This window comes from Myotis myotis, unplaced genomic scaffold, assembly GCF_014108235.1.
Source record: "Myotis myotis isolate mMyoMyo1 unplaced genomic scaffold, mMyoMyo1.p scaffold_m19_p_32, whole genome shotgun sequence".
NCBI lineage: Eukaryota > Metazoa > Chordata > Mammalia > Chiroptera > Vespertilionidae > Myotis > Myotis myotis.
In genome coordinates, this window is record NW_023416338.1 from 1,548,223 (window position 1) to 1,567,222 (window position 19,000).

A 19,000-nucleotide genomic window follows, 5' to 3' on the forward strand; every position below is an offset into this window, starting at 1 on the left:
CAGAACCGGCCCACTGCCAAAGGCCCCTGTCTACTCCCTGCCCCAGCAAGGAGGGAGTAGGGAGGGGGCTGCGACCCCCCCGGGAGGGGCTCCAGGGCCCGAAGGGAGGAGGGGGCAGCTGAAGCGAGAACCTACAGAGGTTGAGAGGAGACGGCTCCACATCAGAGGCCCAGAAAATGCCAGCGGCTGCGGCGGCCGAGAGGTCCTGCTTCCCCCAGGGGCTGGCCATACCCGCAGCCTTCAGCTTGGCCTTCTTGGCCGGCGGTGGGGGGGGGAGCAAGGAGAGGGCCGTGGAGGTGGGAGGAGGCCGCCCCAGCTGGGCCAGCACGCTGCGCCCGGGTGGGAGGCGATTCTGGATGCCGACCCTCCTGATGAGCCCGTGGAGCACGTCTATGGGGGATCCCTTGGCATCCGGGTCGCTGACGCCCAGGTGGCGCAGGTGGGCGCGGGCGTGGCTGGACAGGCCCTTGCGGGTCTCAAACCAGGCACCGCACAGCTGGCAGTCCAGCTCTCTGCCCCCGTCACTATCTAAAGCTGCGGAGACAAAACACAGGGGGGGGTTCACGGCCGCCACCTTGGCCGGCCCTAGGGAACTGAGACAGGCGGGCCTGGCGTGATTCTCGTCTGTTCAGGCAGTCCGGGGTCCAAGACTTAGGTCGCAGATTGATTTTTAAGAGGTTCTGGAAAGTCCTGCTTCCTGCCTCGCTCTTTGGCATCAATGTACGTGTGTAGAGCTCAAGGATGTGGGGTAGAGAGGCAGTAGCCCAATTCCAGTGGTCTAATCTGATGCTCTCAGGCCTTCTTCGCTGGGACCCCAGCTATGGGGGCTAAGTATGGCAGGTGACAGGTACAAAGCAGGGTCCGCCTGGCTGCCCAGCCTCATGCAGCCAAAGGCACACCTGCTTGGGGCCCTGCTCCTAGAAGCACAGCAGACATTGGAAGCAGCTTCACTGGAACCTGAGGTGCCCCGTTGGCCAGGGGGCCAAGACCCTGGGCTCATTCCTAGGCTCTAGGGGCCGCCGATGTGTGGGAAGGCCTGATTTCCTAGGGGCCACCCAAGTTAAACCTGCTCACTGAGACTCAGGGGGTTTCTTCCTACACCCTACTTAGCCAGATCCACAGGCAGACTGGACCCAGCACAAGTCAGAGATGCCTCTGCACGGGACTGATGGCCACGAGCATGTGAAGACAGGGCCAACCATGGGACCTCCTGTCAGGTGGACCACTTGTCTACCTGCAGGACCCAAGACACCCCACAGGTGGGAGCACGCATGGCTAGTTCCCTTCACTGCTCCAATCCTCAGGCCCGCGTAAGGCGAATAGCTGCCCCTAAGTAGCAAGGGTGATCCTAGCTGGCCTAGCAGCCACAGCGGGAAGAACAGCAAAGTAAAGTGGGAGACAGGTGATAACATGCAGCATGGCCAGCACAACAGGAGACGTGGCACTGTGACCAATACTCCGACCCAAAACACAGGAACTGCGGTCTCCATTGCCCCCAACCCTGAACCCTATAGCCCAACCTGAGGCCTCCGCCCTCCCAGGGCTGGTACCTCCCTCAGCTCCCAGGACCCGCACTCACTGAGGTTCAGGGGCCCCTCGTCCTCAGACTGAGGCCACTGTGCCTTTGGGGAGACCGGCCGGGGGCTCAGGGACAGCTGGGGGCTCTTGTCCTCAGGATTCTTGGGGATAGGGGAGCCTGCCAGGGCCAGTGGTGCCTTCTTGAGGAGTGGGGAGCTGGGCGGGTGAGCCAGGCCCTTGGCTGAGAAGCCAGGAGGCGACTTGATGGCCTTGTTGATAGCAGGGGCGTCCAGGGGCTTGGCCAGGGTGAGCAGGCTCTGTCGGGGGGCCCCAGCGACCACCTCCTTCGGGGAGCTGGACTTCTTAGTCAGGCCCGGGGGCAGCCCAAGGGGTGTGTCAGGCAGGCCCTTCTGCTTCACGAGCTCGTAGAGGAGGTCGATGGGGGCACCGCTGCTCTCAGACTCGGCCACACCCAGCTGCCGCAGGTGGGAGCGCGCATGGCTGGACAGGCCCTTGCGTGTCTCAAAGCAGGCACCGCAGACCTCGCAGGTGGTCAGGCTCTGGGCTAGAGGGCAAGACAGAGGCCAGGAGAGCCAGCTGTGAGGTCCCACAGGCCCCGCTCTCCCACTTCTCTTCCCTTGGGGCCCGCTCAGGCAGCTCCGTGCAAGGGTTTGGTTTCGGTCAAGCCCACGTGGTCCTTAAAATGATGCTAATGAGGCAGAAATTGGCCTATCCAGTTTGCAAATAAGGAAACTGAGTCTCAGAGAGCGGAAGAATTATGCCCAAGGGGCCAGTGGCAGCGCCCTACCGTGGTCCAGCCGGTGAAATTCCTTTTGGATCTCCAATGTACCAACCTGGCAACAGGTTTTCACGCAACCACTGACCTGCGAGCCACACACTTTACAGAGCTAAGTCTTGGCCATCCTCTGCCACTCAATTCATGCCCCACACACTGGGCTGGAGGCCCCAGCCATGGTCTCGCAGTGCCCTGCACCCTCTTCTGCAGAGCCCTTATCCCTGCCTGTCTGCTTCTTTGCCTCCCCACTCCCCAACTTCATGACCCCAAGGACAAGGGCCAGGTCTGTTCTGCATCTCTGACATCCCTGGGGTCCAGCACAGTGTCTGTCCCTACTGAGTAATGACCTGAAAATAAACACACACACAAGGCCGTGTCATGAGGAAGATCACACAGCTAACGAGGGTCAACGTCAGCCAGTGAGCTGGGTCTGAGTGTGAGCCTTGACAGCGGTCACCACTGCTTCTCTGGATGCCTCTCCCTCGTCCAGTGAGGGTGAAGCTCAAGGCCATGCAGGCCCAGGGCAGCAGCTGCTCAAGAAAAGACAGCTGGTATCTCCTGGGTGCCTTGCAGTGCCAGAGATAAAGCTGTGGCCAACCTGGCGACCCACTTCAACCCCAGGTCCAACAACTCCCTGTGAGGGACCAACCTGGCCAGTACCGTCACCCTGCCACCTTGGCCACTCACCCTTGAGGTCCGGCAGCTCTTGCTTGCTGCCATGAGAAACCTCTGCAGCCACTTTGCTGCTCAGCCGATTGGCCACCTGCTCCAGGGGCCCGGGAGCAGGTAGGCTCTTCCTGGGGAGCAGAGGGGGGCCCAAGTCCATGGCCACCATGGTGTTTTCTTCAGAACCCAGGCCTGTGAGGTTGGGAAGACAGCCTCAGCCTCAGCAAGGCATAGGCTGTCTAGCCCTATAAGAGCAGAGAGCAGGGACATGGTGGGGGGGTTGCTTCACTCTCATCCTTGGTGCCTATGCTCGGCTCACCCCATGGAAGCTGAGGCTCCACCCATAACCCCCCAAGTCAGTATGACACGGGGATGTCCAGGCTGCCCCCTGACAGCAGAGACCAGGAACAGCTTCCACCCCACAGTGTTAGTCTGAGCCACAGCTCCCATCCTAGAGGATCTCAGAGGTCTTTCCCTCGGCAGAGCTTGTGGAGGGGAACGTCTGTCAGCCCTGGAGACAGGTGGGGGGGTCAGAGAGGAATCAGTAGGAGGCCAGAGGCGGAGGCAGTGCAGATGAGGAGCCAGGCCGGGGAAGAGGCTGCGCCAGACTTGTGGGGGGTTTCCAATCAGGCAGGACAGCTGGGGCTGGGGCTGCAGGAACAACCGGCCTATTCTCCCAGGCCGGGCTCTAGGGGGGCCAGCGGAATGACGACATGGCTGGGGACAGGAAGCGCAGCGATCACAGAACTTTGTGTAAAGTTGGTGAAGCACCGTCCACCATGCCCTAAGCCTCCCTGGGCTGGCTGTGCATGAGGACAGGGAGCCAAAGGTGCATTTTCACGGTCTCATTTTCCAGAGGAAGCGGCCTGAGAGCCTGTTGAGCCCCCTCCCCCAGGTTTAGTGCTGAAGAGGGTGAACGGGCTCCCAGGATGAAGGACCGGTGCCGGCGGGGCCCTGGAGGCGCTCGGCGCCAGGATAGGGAGGCGGGGGGTCCCCTAGCGACCTAAGTTAGTCAATGTGAGTCCCACGGAAACGAGAAGGAGGCAAGCAGGGAGGCCGGCAGGGCCGGACCCCGAGGGCTGGGTCCAAGCCTCCGGGCGGATGAGGTGGGCGCGTCTGTCAGACGGGACGGGGGCCGCGTCGGGGCTGAAGTGACTCGGAGCGGGTTTCCGCGCCGGAGAGGCCGCGACTCCGAGGAGGGACATCACGGGGCTCCCCGCGGAGCAAAGGACACCTGTCATACGGGGCGAGGGTCCCGCGGGTGGCGGTGATGGTCTCGGAAACCCGAGACCCCGAGAGCGGCGACAGGAGGCCCGGGACCCGCGCGACTGGAGGGCCTGGGGGAGGGGCACCCCGGAGACGGGACGGCGGGTGTCGGGGCGGGCGGGACGCCCACGCTGTCCTCCCCTCACCCTCCCCGGCGCGGGCTCTTACCCGGCGCGGGCGCAGGCGCGGGCCCGGGCCCCGGCTCCGACTCGGCCTTGGGCCCGTCCCGCGGCGGCGGCGGCGGCGGCGGCGGCGGCGGCGGCGGCAGCGGCGGGGGTGGGGTCGGCGGCCGCGGCGCGGGGAAGGCCCCCGGGCCCGGGCTCGGGGGGCCGGGTGGCGACGCCCCCGCGGGCGCGCGCTCCCGGACGCCCACCGCGCGCGGCCCCGCTGCCGCCTTGCTCTCCGCTTTTGTCACTCGGCACTGGGCGGTGGAGGCGGCCATCTTGGCTCCGGCGCACGCGGGGCGGCCGCCCCAGGCGGGAGCAGCCGAGCGCCGAGCGCCGCCGCCGAACCCTCTCCTTTCCGCCCCGCCCCTTGGTGTGAGCCCAGGGCGGCCGGCCGAACGCCGAGCGCCGCGAGCGAACCGAGCGACCCGGCCCTACCCGCGCCGCGGCTCCCGGCGGCACGCAAGCCGCGCTCCCAGCGGCTGCCAGCGGCCGCCCAGCCCGGAGAGCCCTCAGGCTCCGTCCACATGCACCCACTGCACAGCCTGCCGGTTCCCGGAGCCCCGACGAGCGGAGCTCGCTGCCCTGGGACCTGCTCCGTTCCCTTCCCTGGAAATCTCGCCTCCGGGTCGGGCATCCTGGAAGATCCCCGATTCCCCCCACGAGGATCCCCCAACATCATCCTGACGGCACTGTTGTGCAATTAATTCTACAGAACTCCCCACACGGCCGGCACCACGTTTTAAGCACAACCCGCTTCTCTCTAGCACCAAACAGATTGCCCCCGGCTGTTCCTTGACAGCTGGGTGGGGCCAGAATCTGACAGTTGCCCCGCCCCCAACTTGGCACCCGCCCCCTATGTCCTACATAGGAGCGGGAGAGGCTTTTAGGGACAGCTTTGTAGGGCCAGTGCCCAGACCTAGCCCTAATCTTGGGCAACCTCCCTCAAGGCAAGGCTCCCAGGATCTTCCCAACCTGCCCACCATCCACCGCCCTCCCCCACTTCACTGAAAGACTGAGCACAGCTCCCCCTCACAAGGACAAGGCCAGGGCAGTGCGGGGCTGCTTCCTCACTCTAAGGGTTGGCCAGCTCCCTCAGCACGAAGGAGGAGGCTGGCACACTGGTCTTCTGGTCAAAACAGTTTAGCCAGAGCTCATCCTGGCTGCTGGGCGTGTAAGGGATGTGAGCCTGACACTTAAGCCTCTGTGGGAGTGACAAAGGAAGGGACAGGGCTAGAACCTAGGAACTGCCAGCTATGCCTCCAAGCCTCTCCTGAGACACCATAAACCTAGCCAGGTGTGTGAGCTGAATGCCCAGGGTGCAGTCTCCAGCAGAGGCAAGAAGCCTGAGGTCACATCCCTACTCTACTTCTTCCCAAATGTGACCTCAACCAACCATTATCCTCTGTCTGTGCCTCAGTCACCTTTTGTCCACGGAGGAGACAGGGCTTTGATAGCCCTCCCCTCCCCTCTGTGGACCCTCAAGTGCCCTTCACTGGTAAGGGGACTTGCAGACGGGACCAGCCTATCCCAGAGTACTGACTGAGGTAGGACCCTGAAAGCTCTAGACAGAAGAAACAAAGAAGGAAGCCTCAGTCCCAAACAACCCCTGGACAACACCCCCCACCCTCCATGTTCAGGTACCTTCTCCATTCCCCAAAGCCCACCTATTCCTCACTGCCAAGTTCTCTGCCTCAAGGTCCAGTAAAGGCTTCTACAAAATCAGGCTCCACAGGCTGGGTCCTTCCACGGTGTCTAACTCCGGGTCTCTTCACCAAAATATTACTTCTGTATTTCCCAAGTCATCTCACTAGAGAGACCACAAACATGGTGTTCCGAAGTCTAGCTCTACTGCTTTGTGGCTATGGCAAAGCAGATGACCCAGTTTCCTTCTCTGTGAAACAGGAACACAACAATCTTTAGCCCCATGGAATTGCTTTGTGGCATACATGAGATGAAACCTTAGTATACAGCAAGCACTCGATTATGGAAGGGCTTATCACTGCTGCCAGACAAATTAGGCACCACTGGAAATCTAGAGTGTAGATTCTAGAGCCACGTTGCCCAATAGGATTGGACTAACCCTCTACATTTCAAGTTCTCAACAGTCATATGCGACTAGTGGTCACCCTGTAGGACAGCACAGATTTCCATCATCTCAGAAAGTTCTACCAAATGGCATTGCTCTAAACAGAAGATGTCATTAAGAGCAAGGACCTGCCTGTGGTTTCAAATCCCGGCTTTACCACTTCTGGCTGTGTGACCTTGGGCAGGTTAATTAGGTTCTCTGTGCCTCAGTTTCCTCATTTGTAAAATGGGGCTCATCATACTACCCTTATAGGGTTGTCATGAGGATGTACATTTCATGTTTGTAAAGTGCTTAGAACAGTATCTGACTCCTGGTAAGAACTCAGTAAGCATATGTTAACATCACTGTCGGGCAAGGCAAGGTGGAATTGGATCTGGGAAGAGCTCTGGGCCAGCCCAGGTAAAACCGAAGTGACCCATAAGTGGCAGGGTTGTGAGGACAGTTGTCAACGTACTTTGTAGAGTAACTTGAAATACTTTCAGAAAAGGGGAGTGGCTGCCCCCCTCCCATCCTTCCATCCCTCTGGGCTCCTACAAAGGGTCAGGGCTCCACACCTGCCCACCTTCTCTCCCCTTACCATCTCCGTAGGCTGGCCCAGGGTCCTCAGCCCAGGTGGGTGGGAAGGGCACTGTGAGAGGTAAACGGGGCCTGCGAGGGGTCAGATAGCCACCAGGCATCCCCCCGGGCTCATGGCCAAGGGGGCTGGGGGGCCTCTCGGCGGCCGATGTGGCCAGCAGCTCCTGTAGGATGTTGATGGGTGAGACGGTGAGCTCCCAGTTAGTGATGCCAAAGTCACGCAGGTGGGCCCGGGCGTGGCTAGAGAGGCCAGCCCTGGTGTCGAAGCCGGCCCCGCAGAAGTCACAGCGCATCAGGCTGAAGGTGCCAGGGTCAAAGTTAGCCACTGTGGAGAGAGAGAGGACATGGACTGCCTGGGAAGGAAAGGGTAGATGACGCTCCAGCCCCAGCCCTGCCTTCTCCTAGAACTGCTCACCCTCCCAGGACCACACACCTGGTGCTGTTCCTCATCTGGATGCCACCCTTCCCCTTTGCCCGTCATACCCCTGCTTGTGTCAGCTCCTGAGTCCAAATCGCCCCCCACTCCAAGAAGCCTTCTCTCCTAACCTCCCAGGTCCCCGCTCAATAGCTCGCAGACTGCAACCTCAAACACTTCTCTGGTGTGGATTGGCAATCATTTGGGTGAGTGATCAATTAAGACTCGGTGTTTCCCCCCATCACAGCCCTGGTCACTCAACATCATAACTGCCTGATTTTGTGGCTGTCGGCCCTTGTCCCTCACCCCTAACGCACGTGTGTGCGCGCGCGCGCACACACACACACACACACACACACACACACTCAAACACCATACCAGCACCTCCCAGAGTGGCCTCCATGTCTGCCAGCATCAGAACCACCCAGGGCGCTCATGTTGGAGAAAGACCTCTGGAATCAGAACCTTGATGCCTGGGCCTCCGCATACCTCACAGGCAGCCCCAGGGGTTCTGAAGCCAGCCAGGGTCCCACCACTGCTGTGACTGGGCCGCGGACTCCAGGAGAGCAGGGACTGCTGCTTCATTCACTGCTGTGGCCCCAGTGCCCAAAACAGAGGGGACCTCGCTCAGTAAATATTTGTTGAATGAAGAAACCAGTGAAATCCCCTGCCCGGGGCTGACTCCTCTGCCTATACTCCTTCCTCCAGCTGCTGGAAGGGCCGGGGCGGGGGTGTCCCCATACCTCCTCTGAGATGGTGGCCTTTGCTGTGGCTCCCAGGTCTTCCCAGAGGGGAGGCCCCAACTTCACCCAGCTTGGCACTATGGGAGGATTTAGAGTGAGGGCTGTTGGTTGGTTCAGACTCAGCTGCCCAGCTGTGTGTCTCGGGGGCCTCGGAGGGAGGTGGGTGCTGGATCGAAGCCCCCCTACCTTTTTTCTTCTTCTTCTGGAAGGAGAACCTGCGTTCGATGGCCTTCACCTCCTCGGCGGAGATGAAATGCCGAACATTGTAGCTGACGCCCACGCGGTTCAGGTGGCCCCGCACGTGGTTTGCCAGGCCGATGCCGTTGTGGAAGCGATCGGGGCAGTAGGGGCACTTCCGCTCCTCGTGCTTCAGCGCCATTGCGGGGTCCCCATCCAGGATTGTGTCCAGCCCCAGCGGGCCGCCCAGTGGTGCATCGAGGAGTAGGAAGTCCAAGGGGTGGGCGCCCTCCAGCCCCAGCTCCTCGGGCGGCAGCCTCGGAGGTGCCCTGGCTGCCGCAGCCAAGACCTGGGGCCTCAGCTTGGCCACCAGCACGACGGGTACCATCCCAAGGAGCTGCTGCTGCTGTGCTGGTGAGGCTGCCGCCGATCGGAGGGCTTCTCGGAAAGTCCGCTTCAGCTCCAGGGCTGGCTCTGGGATGAGGCCAGGGACAGCGAGAGGTGGAAAGACTCCATTCTCAGGGAAAAAGTCCATTTCCGAGGCCAGCTGTATATCCTCCTCCTCCTCTTCGCTCCAGGGGTGTCTCTGGTCCCCCAGTGGGGCTGGGAGCCCCTGCAAATGGACAGCATTTTTGCTTCTACTGGGCTGTAAGGAATACGGAGTGGATGCTAGTGGTGAGGGAAAGGCTGGCCTTCCCAGGGGCCTCTGGCCCACGCTGTGCGGTAGTGGCTTTGACAGTGGGAAATCCCTTGTGCCCAGCTGCTGGCAGCCTGGGCCAAAGGCCAGGCTGGGGTCGTATCCAGTAGGGTTCTCCCGCCATGTAGGGGCCAAAAACGGCTCAGCGTTGCCAAAGTAGTCCTCAGCAGCTTCAGAGAAGCGGGCATACACGTCCTGGCTGGTGCCAGGCTGGCTGGCAGGGTTCTCCTCAAATGCCTCACCATCCTCCTCCCAGTGGGGACGAGCGTGCACAAGCCTCACATGCTCCCTGAGTAGGCTCTCGCTGGGCGCTGGGAAGCCACAGAAAATGCAAGCATTGAGACCTGAGGAGGCTCCATAGGGCTGATAGCCGAGGGCAGTGGCGTCAGGGCCTGGGCTGCCACCCCCAAAGTGCTCCTTGGCAGCCTGGCCTGGTGACTCTCGCACGTGCAGCTTGGCATGCTGCACAAAGGCTTTGGAGGAACTGGTGCCAAAGACGCACTTAGAGCACTGCAGCCGTGCCTCCCGGCCCTCATCATTTGGGATCTGCTTCAGCTTCTGGATTTCTTCGAGAATCTTCTCCCTGGAGGCCTGGTGCAGCTGCCGGTGGTGCTCCAGGGCACAGGGGTCAGCAAAGGCCCAGCCACACTCACTGCAGGCCAGTGGGGCCAAGTTGGCGGGGGGCTCCTGGCCTGGGGCTCGGCGATGCTGGCTCATGTGCTCCAGAAGGTGCTCCTTCTGCTTGAAGTAGATGCTACACTCCACGCACGGGAATACAGCCGGGTCCTCGTCCTCATCCTCATCTGGGCTGGCCACCTCCTCAGCCACCTCCTGCAGCAGCTCACACAGGTAAGGACCGGTCCGGACGGGGGGCAGCAGTGGCTGCAGTCGCTCCACAGATGCCTCCGAGTTCACCGTCCAGGTCTGAGTGGCCACTTCTGTGGCTGACCGAGGCAGACACCACTCCGAAGTAGACTGGGCCAGCCCCTCCAGGTCTGTCAAGTGCTCTCTGGCTCCTACCTCCACATCCAAGTTCTTCGTGGTGCCCTCTCCAGGCACCAGCACTGTCCTGAAGGAGGTGAGAGGTGGCGGTGGGGGCAGCAGGTCCAGGGGCAGCCCTGAATTCTGGGGTGGGGACTGCTCATCTGCGTCTTGGAGCCAGTTGAACCTGGAGCGGCCCTGGGGGGACTTCTCCAAGAGCTTCGGTTCACCCTGATGGTACAAGAACCTTCTAGAGCCCTCAAGCTCAGCGTGGGGCTTCACAGTTCTCACAATGACCGAGTCCTCGAACCTCTGCTCAGATGGGATGCCCTCCCCAGCTTCCTGGACCAGGGGGTGCTCCCAGGGCCCCCGGCCACCGGGGAGGCCAGAGAAGTGGCCCAGGAGATGGGGTGGTGGGGAACCTGGCCGGAAGTCCAGGCTGCCTCCATCCCAGCAGCTGCAAGGAAGTGCCAATGGGGACAGGTTAGCCAGGGGCCTCAGTTTCCCTTCCTTGGGCAGGGGAGAGGGGGCAGCCTGAGACAAGTCCCAGAGATCCAGCCCGAGAGTGACCTCAGAGTGGCCAGGAGTGTGGGGGGAGGGGGGAGGAGTGGGGGGAGTACATGTGGACCATTCTAGGGATGTTGGACCAAAAGCCGGATTCAGCTCCCAGGATGCACCTATGCATATAGCCTAGCCCTGTTGCACTGGAGGGAGTGCGTAGTCACAAGGTGTATCCCCCAAGACTAGTGGCACAGTCAACTCTCATCTGTCCCCTGGGAAGGCCCAAGGCTCTGACCCATGGGTTCCAGGACCCATGTATTAGTCCTCCCTGAACTGGGGGGGATTTAATTGATTTAGTTTCACCTTTCCAGCAAATCTGCTGAATCTCTGTGGCATGAACTGCGCCAGGGATGTGGCTCCCTCTGTTACTCCCCCAACCCACACAGCATCTTCCCTCTTGGGAGGGCAGAGTCAGAGAGATACAAAGTCCCCACCCAGCCCCTGGCCCAGTGGCCCGGACCTCCTTTGGAGGAGGGCGGAGGTAAGGCCACCTCACTGAACCTCAGTTTTCCTAATAATGGGACAAGTCCCAAGAACAAGAAGTCTCCATGCCCTTATGCGACATCTAGGGAACACCCTCACTCTCATATCTGTAACCAAAGAAACCTTCACACATGACAGGTGCTTCTTTAAATGATCCCAACCACAGCCCTTCACCAGGGGACCTTGAACACATGAAGTGTAGGGTGAAGACGACACAGCTCAGTGTTGGGGAAACACTCCACCTGGCCCGAAGCCTGGCTCCCGGTCAGCCCATGACTAATATGGGTTCTTACTATGACTGTTCCTGACCCATCTCCCTGCATTTTCAAGATCCTGCCTCCACCAGGGATGTCAACCACACCGAGGGGCCAGCCAGGAATCATGGGGTCACCTCTCTAAGCCCCATCGGTGACATGAGACACTAACAGGGCCACTCCCCCAGGGCTATGGAAGAAATTCAGTGGGGGTAAACCTGTGCCAGGAGCCCAGCATACAGTACACGCTCCATAACAGTGAGCTATTATTAGTCCTGATATGACTATTATTCCATATTGACACCGGCCGAGCCTTTAATAAAGGGTCACTGTCCTCAGCATGGCTGTTGATTTCTGTTCCTACCCAACATCCCCTGGATCCTCAAGACAGCTGGTGAGATGGATCTTAGGGACTTTACAGATGAGGAAACTGAGTCTCAGAGAGGCCTGGTATCATTCTGAGGGTCACCTGACAGAGACAGGACTCCAAGGGTCCGACCTCCAGGTGCCTGCCCCTCTGGCTCTGCTCCTGACAGGGATAATGAGAGTTGACCGTCTGTGTTCATCCCAGTCCTCCCCCACCCCCTGCGCACGCCCAGGGCCTCGCCTGCTGGGAGCTACCTTCTCCTGCCTGGCCTCCTGATTCGCTCCAGTCCCCTTCTCACTCCCAGGGCTTCTCTCAGGCCTGGGCACATCCTACTTGCCCCCCTGCCCTCCCTGAGGTCAGGGCCAGCGTGGCACTCACCAGCTGCTGATCCGATGGGTGGCGGAGGTGGCACGGGGGAGGGCTTCGTTGAGGCCGGGATGGGGCTGCCCGTCTGCAACAGAGATGGGAGACCCTGAGGGGCTGGGGTCCCCCTGGCTGGGGCCCTTTGCACCCCAGCTCTGGAAGCCCTACCGGGCACCTTGCAAGGGCCCGGCTCCCCCACCCTCGTCTCTGAGAGGCCTTTGGCCTCTACATTCCTGAGCCCTGAAAGGGGTTTCCTTGGAGGAGTCTCCGCTCTCCTGGGGGACACCAGGGGCTTGCTGCCTCCAGTGGTCCTCTCTTTGTCCCTGCTGGGCAATCAGGATGGTTTTTTAAAGTCACACACTGGCAAAAACTCTCCCTGGCTCCTCATACCTACGATAAAAGCCAGATCCCAACACCACCTACAAGGGCTGCGAGGTCAGACCTTTGCAGGTTTCTCTAGCCTCACTTCCCTCTCCTCACCCCTCACTCCACCCCAACTGCTCCTGAAATCTCAAGCCCAACTAACTTTCTGGCCAAGGGCCTTTGCATTGGCTATGCCCTTGGTCCTAAAGAGCCCTTCCCTAGCCACCTGCTAAAGTGAGCTTCTATGATTTTCTCTCCCATCACCTATTTCATTTCTTTCTCATCACTCCCTGAAACTGCCTAGTTCCTTCTCTGGATGGCTGCATGCCTGTGTTCCCTGCTAGCATGTAAGTACCCCCCAAGCACAGGGACCTTTTCAGCCTCATTTATTGCAGCACCCAGTGCCTGGCATACAACAGGTGCTAAATAATACTGGCCAGATGATGAGTGAGAAGTCTTCTAGCCTGAACTGCAGAGGTTCCTTCCCTGCCTTCCAGACCCCCTTCCAGGCCTACATCCTAGAATCAAACCCCCTCCTGGGACCCCTCACACAGATAGAGCCAACTCTCCATTATCTGCCTGTGGAGCCAAGGCCTGGAGTGACCACAGGGATCTTGGTCTGCGCCTCCTCTGTCCACTACCCCCATCTGACCAGGCGAGCATACCAATCGGGGCTCCCGCCAGCGGCCTGGGCCAAGGTTAACACATGCAACCAGAGCCCAACAGATGCAATTGCTGGATTAGTATCAAGCTGAAGAAGGGCCAGAACGAGGACTAGTGCCACGGCTCACTCTTTTTCCAATCTCCCTTCATCAAATTTGCTCAGGACAATGAAAGTTGACTGTCAGGAGTGAAATAAGGGCAGGAGTGGGTAGAGGGCTCTGAAAGGTGTGACCACTGACTGAGGGTCTTTGTGCTGAGCCTGAGAGAACGGCTATGACTGGGTGTGGCCTCTGGAAGGTGAGGTTGCTGATGGAGCTTCAGAAAGTCATTGTCCAGACCAGCTTATCATCCTTGGTGCTGTTCATATTTGGGGCCAATTATTCTTGGAAGGGGCTGCCCTATGCGTGGTAGGATGTTGAACAGCATTCCTGGTCTCTATCCACTGGATGTTGGTAACCCCTACCCCAACCCCTGCAGTTATGACAACCAAAAATGTCTCCAGATATGACTAAAGTGTCCCCTGGGGGCAGAATTGGGGGATGTTTAAGAACCCTTGGAGTAGACAGACATGGAGCCAGGGGTACGCTTGGATGCGAGGGCCGGTGTCAGGGTGGGAGGATGGGGTGGGTGGTGCTGGAGACGGTGTGATGGTTGGGAAAGCCAGACCTGAACAAGCCCACAAGCATCAAGACCACAAGCATCAGAGGTATGAGTTTCTCAGGGTGGGGCAATCAGCTCACTAGCAACAGGCCCCAGCACAGCCACAAGTCTCAGGGTCCAGGCATCCTGCTGCTGAGATTCTGGCACCTCAAGCTCCTGAGATTCCGGGCGTCCCAGATTTGATGATTCTGCGATTGCCGTTGTCTAAGAATGCTACGAGCCAGGGGGCTGCCTTGGCCTCTTTGAGCAGCTCCAGCGAGGCTCCTATTTTTAGTGGCAATGACTTTGAAGGAAGCAGGCCAAGCAGAGCCCCATATCCGAGACACCTGGGGGCCAGGAGCTCACCCAGCCAGTAGGGATCCAGAAGTCCCTATGGGTCAGACGAGGCACCCAGGCAGTCGCCATGCCAAGGGGCCCTCAAGGACTCCCATCTTCTAGGATCCCCAACAGGTTTGGAAATGAGAGAGGGAATACAAGAAGAGTGTCCATGAGCAGCTTGAACCCCAAGCCAGGCAGCATGGCAGAGTGGCCAGGAATCTAGGCGTTGGAGTCAGATCCTAGTTTAAGGCCCCAGCGGTGACCAGAAGAGCATGCCTTTCCCATTCCAAGCCTCAGTTTCCTCCTCTGTATAGTGGGAATAGCCACCGACCCAGTTTCACATGGCAGGTGACTGGTGTCAAGGAGGTCCCAGTAAATGTTCCATCCACAGAGGCAGCGGTAGTGGGGAAGGAAGGAGGTAGGCGTGCCTAGGGGGTCAGAGACGTCCCAGGTTGGAAGCTGGAGGCTGGCCCCAGAGCCTCAGGCCCCAGCTCACTCCATGCTCTGATTTCCTCTCCAGCCTGAGGCTCCACAAGGGCAGATGCGTTGTTCATCCCCTGGCCCCCTGGTCCCAATACCAGTACACACCAAACTCTTCATCCATCCATGTGAACCATCTTAGCTCCTGGGAGGCCAATCAGAGAAGCCAGACATTGGTGGGTGGCTGCAGGGAAGTTGTGGGGCCAATAGCCATACTAGAGGACAGAGGAGGCAGTGGACACATCCCTGTCCAGGTGGAGAAGTTTGAAGGTAGCCATTCCAAGGGTGCCCTTGGGGGGATTCCAAGGGTGCCCTTGGGGGGATTCCAAGGGCTGGGTGGGGCTGAGGGAGGGCCCAGGCTTCGGAGTGGAACAGCAGCCCCAGTAACTGTTCCTATTTATAGACATCACAAGACTTCTAGGGCAGGTACCCATGCCAGGGAAGGGGGGTGAAGTAGGCTGAGAGGGCAGCAGGGGATGGGGGGGAACGTCATGTCCGAAGCCCAGGCCCTCCTCCAACCTCCAGGCCGAGACCCCACTTCAAGTCATCCCCACCTCATGCCCCCATTTGTTCAGAGACACCAGTAAGGGTGTCCCTTCCTCTTCAGGCACATGCACTGAGCCCGGGTTGATTCCCTGGGGGCACTAAGGACACACCTACCTACTTACCTGGGGCTTTTGCCAGGTAGAGAAAAAGCACCCAATACCTCAGAACCAGAACCAGAAAAGGCCCCAGGACCTCAAAGCCTGTTCCCTGGGGCTCCCACAGTCCAGGTCCGGGGCCCGCTCTGCAGGAAAGTTAGAGGGGCACTGTGGCCTGGGACAGGGTCCTGCCTCTCTCTCAGCCTTGGTTACTAAGGTCTGGAAAAGGGGAATTACTAAGGTTCCCTAAGCTCTGATACCCTGTAGGTCTTAGCCTGCCACTCCCTTGCATAACACCTTCAGGTGTCACCAGTCACCTCCATGCCATTGTATAAACAGAGCCCGCTGCCTAATTCACTGTTGCTCATCCTCAACTCCTGGATGCCTCCCCACCCCCCACCCCTCACCCCCAACCTCCCACCCCTAGGCTGGGCCAGACTGGGCTCCCCCATTGTAGTTCCAGCAACTATGCCATAACACCTGGTGGTTGGTCTGTCTCCCTGATCCCCAGTGGCAAGGTCCATGAGAGTGGGGATGGTGTGTGTACTTGGTCACTGGCTGTGCCCCAGTGCCCAGCCTGAGAAGGTGCTCTGTAAATAGCTAAGCATCGTGAGTGTGGCTAAGGTTGCGTGGGGGCAGTCGAAGATGCCTTGACAGAGCATGGTGTTAAGGACGAGGGGTGTCAAGCCAAGTTACTGACCAGCTTTATGACCTTGGGCAACTTCAACCCTCAGGGTCTGTTTCCACATCTCTAACATGGGATAATAACAGCAAAGGCTACCCTACAGAGTTCTTTTTAGAATGACATCAGATGATCACTTAAAGGGATTAGCATGTAGGAAACCCCCAACTGAGTGCTTGCAGGTTCCCGGAAACCAAGGCCTTCAGGGCAGGCCAAGGAAATGGAGATGTGTCTGGTGCATCAGCCTGTGCTGCCCCACCACTTTCCAGCCATATGCTGGGCTCCTCCTTACCACAGGGCCTTTGCACCAGCCGCCTCCTCTACCTGGCTCCACTCAAATTCCACCCCCTCAGAAAGGCTTTCCCAGGTCCCCCAGGTACAGGCCTGGTACTCTATTGAACGCCTTCACAGAGTCTGTCACTACCTGCCTGTATATATTTAGTTGCTTGTTGTCTGTCTCCCCTATTAGACTGTCAGGCCCCTGAGGGCAGGGACTTGTGCCTCTTCCTTTATGGCTGTATCCCTAGCCTAGAACAGAGTCTGGCACATAGTAGGTGCTGAGTATAATGAATAACTGATGAAGTGGAAACAGTATGAGGTCCCCTTTTGCTGGGTAAACCGAGGCACAAAGTGGTGGAAGGCATCCCCGACTAGCCAATCTCTCCCCTGCCACTAGAGGGCACAAGCTGTTTTGGCTCATGGCTCAGGGGCAGGACTCACCAAGACAGTGCAGGAAGAGAGAGCCAGGATAGACCACTGAGGCAGGGTAACCCTGGGAAACAAGTGGGCTCAGGAAGGGAGCTTAGGATCCTAAGCTGGGCACCTGGACCCACTTAGTGTGCTCAGAGGAGGAAGCCAGGTAGATCTGAGTTCAAGTCCCAGCTCCTTGTGACTTACTATGGGGCCTCTGTCAGGTAACTGGTCCACAGAACCTCTGTTTAGTAACTGCAAAATGCAAAACTAAGCAGAGAGCCAGAGAAGGCTCTGGACCCAAGAAGAATCTGAATCCCAATTCAGCCCCTGCTGGGCTGGGTGACCTGGCCCTCTCTGAGCCTTGGGCACTGAGCTGGATGCTCCATCAGGGCCACCGGGCCCACTCTCTTACCAGAAATGCCACCTCTGCCATCCAGAATGTCTCGGGGGCCCTCCTTGGTGACCGGCAGGTAATGGGTGGACCGGAAGATGCCACCATCCCCTTCAGCTGCCTCAGCCCCACCCTCAATGTCCTCTCTCGGTGCTGGGCCGGGCAGTCTCTCAGGGCCTCGAGGACGGTCTGGGGCAGCCAGGCCGCCCACCAGGGGTCCATCCATGGATGCTCTCTGCTTGGCTCCAAGCACTCAGCTGCTGGGCTGGCTCAGCAAGGCATTGTAGATCTGGGGGCAGAGAGACAATGCTTAGGGGAGGTAGGAAAGGGACTCTGCCTCAGTTTCTCCTTCCTTGAAGCCCCAGTCCTCACCCTTGGAGCCTAGTATGTACTTCAGTTTACCTCCCAGCCCAGGTGAACTAAATAAATGGTGCTGAGGCCTTACCCAGATACAGTGTAGAGAGAACACCTCTCTTTACACAGATCTGGTGCTGCCTCAGTTTACCCATTTTTACACATGCACACCCAGCCACCTTGTTTTATTCCAGCATTAATCCTGTCACTTTTCACACATGCCTCCCTTTTGCACTTTCCCCAGTTGTGCCCTCACTTCCATGCACACATGTACAGTATGCCCGTGCCTTGGCATGCATGCAGGTCATCTCTACACTCTGATCTTATACCGGAAGATCATTACCCCTGCACTTTTCCCACGGCCCAGTCCTCCCCCCAGCACGACCTCAGGGTTCTCCAGCATTAATACCTTCACCCTCACAACAGCCTCAAGTGACCCCAGATTAACCCTTTTGCTTTCCCCCAACATCACCCCTCATGCACACCCCAACCTGGGTTCCTCCCTCCCACCCTCCCAAGATCTCTCTAGTTTGCAGGCAACAGGGATGGATGGGGCTCCTGGTCCAGAAATGAGGACCCTTGGGGAAGCCACGCGGGTGGGGGCTGTTCTCTACACCTATAAATACCTTCAAGGTAACGTCGGAAAGTGAAGGGCAGGAATGAGGCGCCCTCCCTGGGGAGATGTTGGGGAGGCCGGCCGAGGCCACCGGGGCGGGGCCGGGGCTCCCGGCCTGGCTGCAGGCGCTGCCCGGGGGGCCTAGGGGCTCCCAAGGGGCCGGTCCGTGGACTGGCAGTCGTGGCGGGGGTCTCTGCCCAGGCCTGGCGGAAGCACCTGCAGGTGCCCACCGGGTGGGTAATGCCAACGGGGAACCGGCAGGACCGCAACTTCCGAGCACTTTGGCAGCGTGGACACCGGGGCTCCAGCCTGGACGCCCCCCCGGGAGTGGCCGGGGTGGGAGTGGCGCCGCGCCAGCGCACCCCTCGGGGGACCGAGGTCCAGGAGCTGCGCCCTCCGCCCGTGCATCTCGGGGTAGGAGACCCCGCGGGACGCGCAGAGGTGGGGGGGACACCTGCCCCCAGACCCCCGCTCCTCCCCCCACCTGCGCGGCCCCGCCCCCGCCCAGGCCCCGCCCCTGAAGGCCCGCCCCGCCCCCCGCCTCAGGGGGTCCCGCCCGGCCAGGCCGGGCCGGGCCTCCCACTCCCCGCATCGGCTCCGCCCCGCCCGCGGGCGCCCCGGGCCAGACCGGGCCTCACCGGGGAGGCGGCGCCGCCGGCCAGGCGCCGGGCTCGGAGCTCCCCTCTTTGGTGCGGCCGTCGCTGCCGTTACCGGCGCCGGTGCCGCGGCCTCCGCAGCCACCGCTGCCTCCACCGCTCAGGGGACATTGTCCCTTTAAATCGCTCCCCCCCGCCGCCCCGCCCCCCCGGCGCGCCGCCGTGACCTAAGCGCGACAGCCCCGCCGCGCCGCCATGATGGGGAGGTCCAGGGCGCCCCCCTCCCCCCCACCCTCGGCCCCCCAGCGGCGCCCCCGGGAAGGGGAGCGGTCAGCGAGCGCGCGCCATGTTGGGAGTGGCCAGGCAGGTCCCGCAGCCCGGGGGTCCGGGCGAGGCTCCGTTACCATGACAACACTGCCCTCCTGCC

General features: G+C 60.0%; 1 protein-coding gene across 6 annotated transcripts in view; it reads right to left on the bottom strand.

Annotated features, from left to right (window-relative positions):
• Positions 1-18,750, bottom strand: part of WIZ (WIZ zinc finger) — a 29,338-nt gene extending 10,588 nt beyond the window's left edge. Inside the window, exons 1-8 of one of the 6 annotated variants that reach the window (XM_036302501.1) lie at positions 18,616-18,750; positions 17,029-17,296; positions 12,132-12,204; positions 8,420-10,545; positions 7,077-7,400; positions 3,002-3,172; positions 1,580-2,083; positions 136-534 (exon numbers count right to left, since the gene is read on the bottom strand). In XM_036302501.1, the coding sequence (XP_036158394.1) occupies positions 136-534; positions 1,580-2,083; positions 3,002-3,172; positions 7,077-7,400; positions 8,420-10,545; positions 12,132-12,204; positions 17,029-17,233 (3,802 nt within the window). In that variant the 5' untranslated portion in view covers positions 17,234-17,296; positions 18,616-18,750. Of the gene's footprint in view, positions 1-135; positions 535-1,579; positions 2,084-3,001; positions 3,173-4,414; positions 4,708-7,076; positions 7,401-8,419; positions 10,546-12,131; positions 12,205-17,028; positions 17,297-18,615 lie in introns of those variants that run through there. The other 5 variants (XM_036302495.1, XM_036302497.1, XM_036302498.1 and 2 more) reach the window with 5 other exon arrangements.
• Between the last annotated feature and the right edge of the window lie 250 nt (positions 18,751-19,000).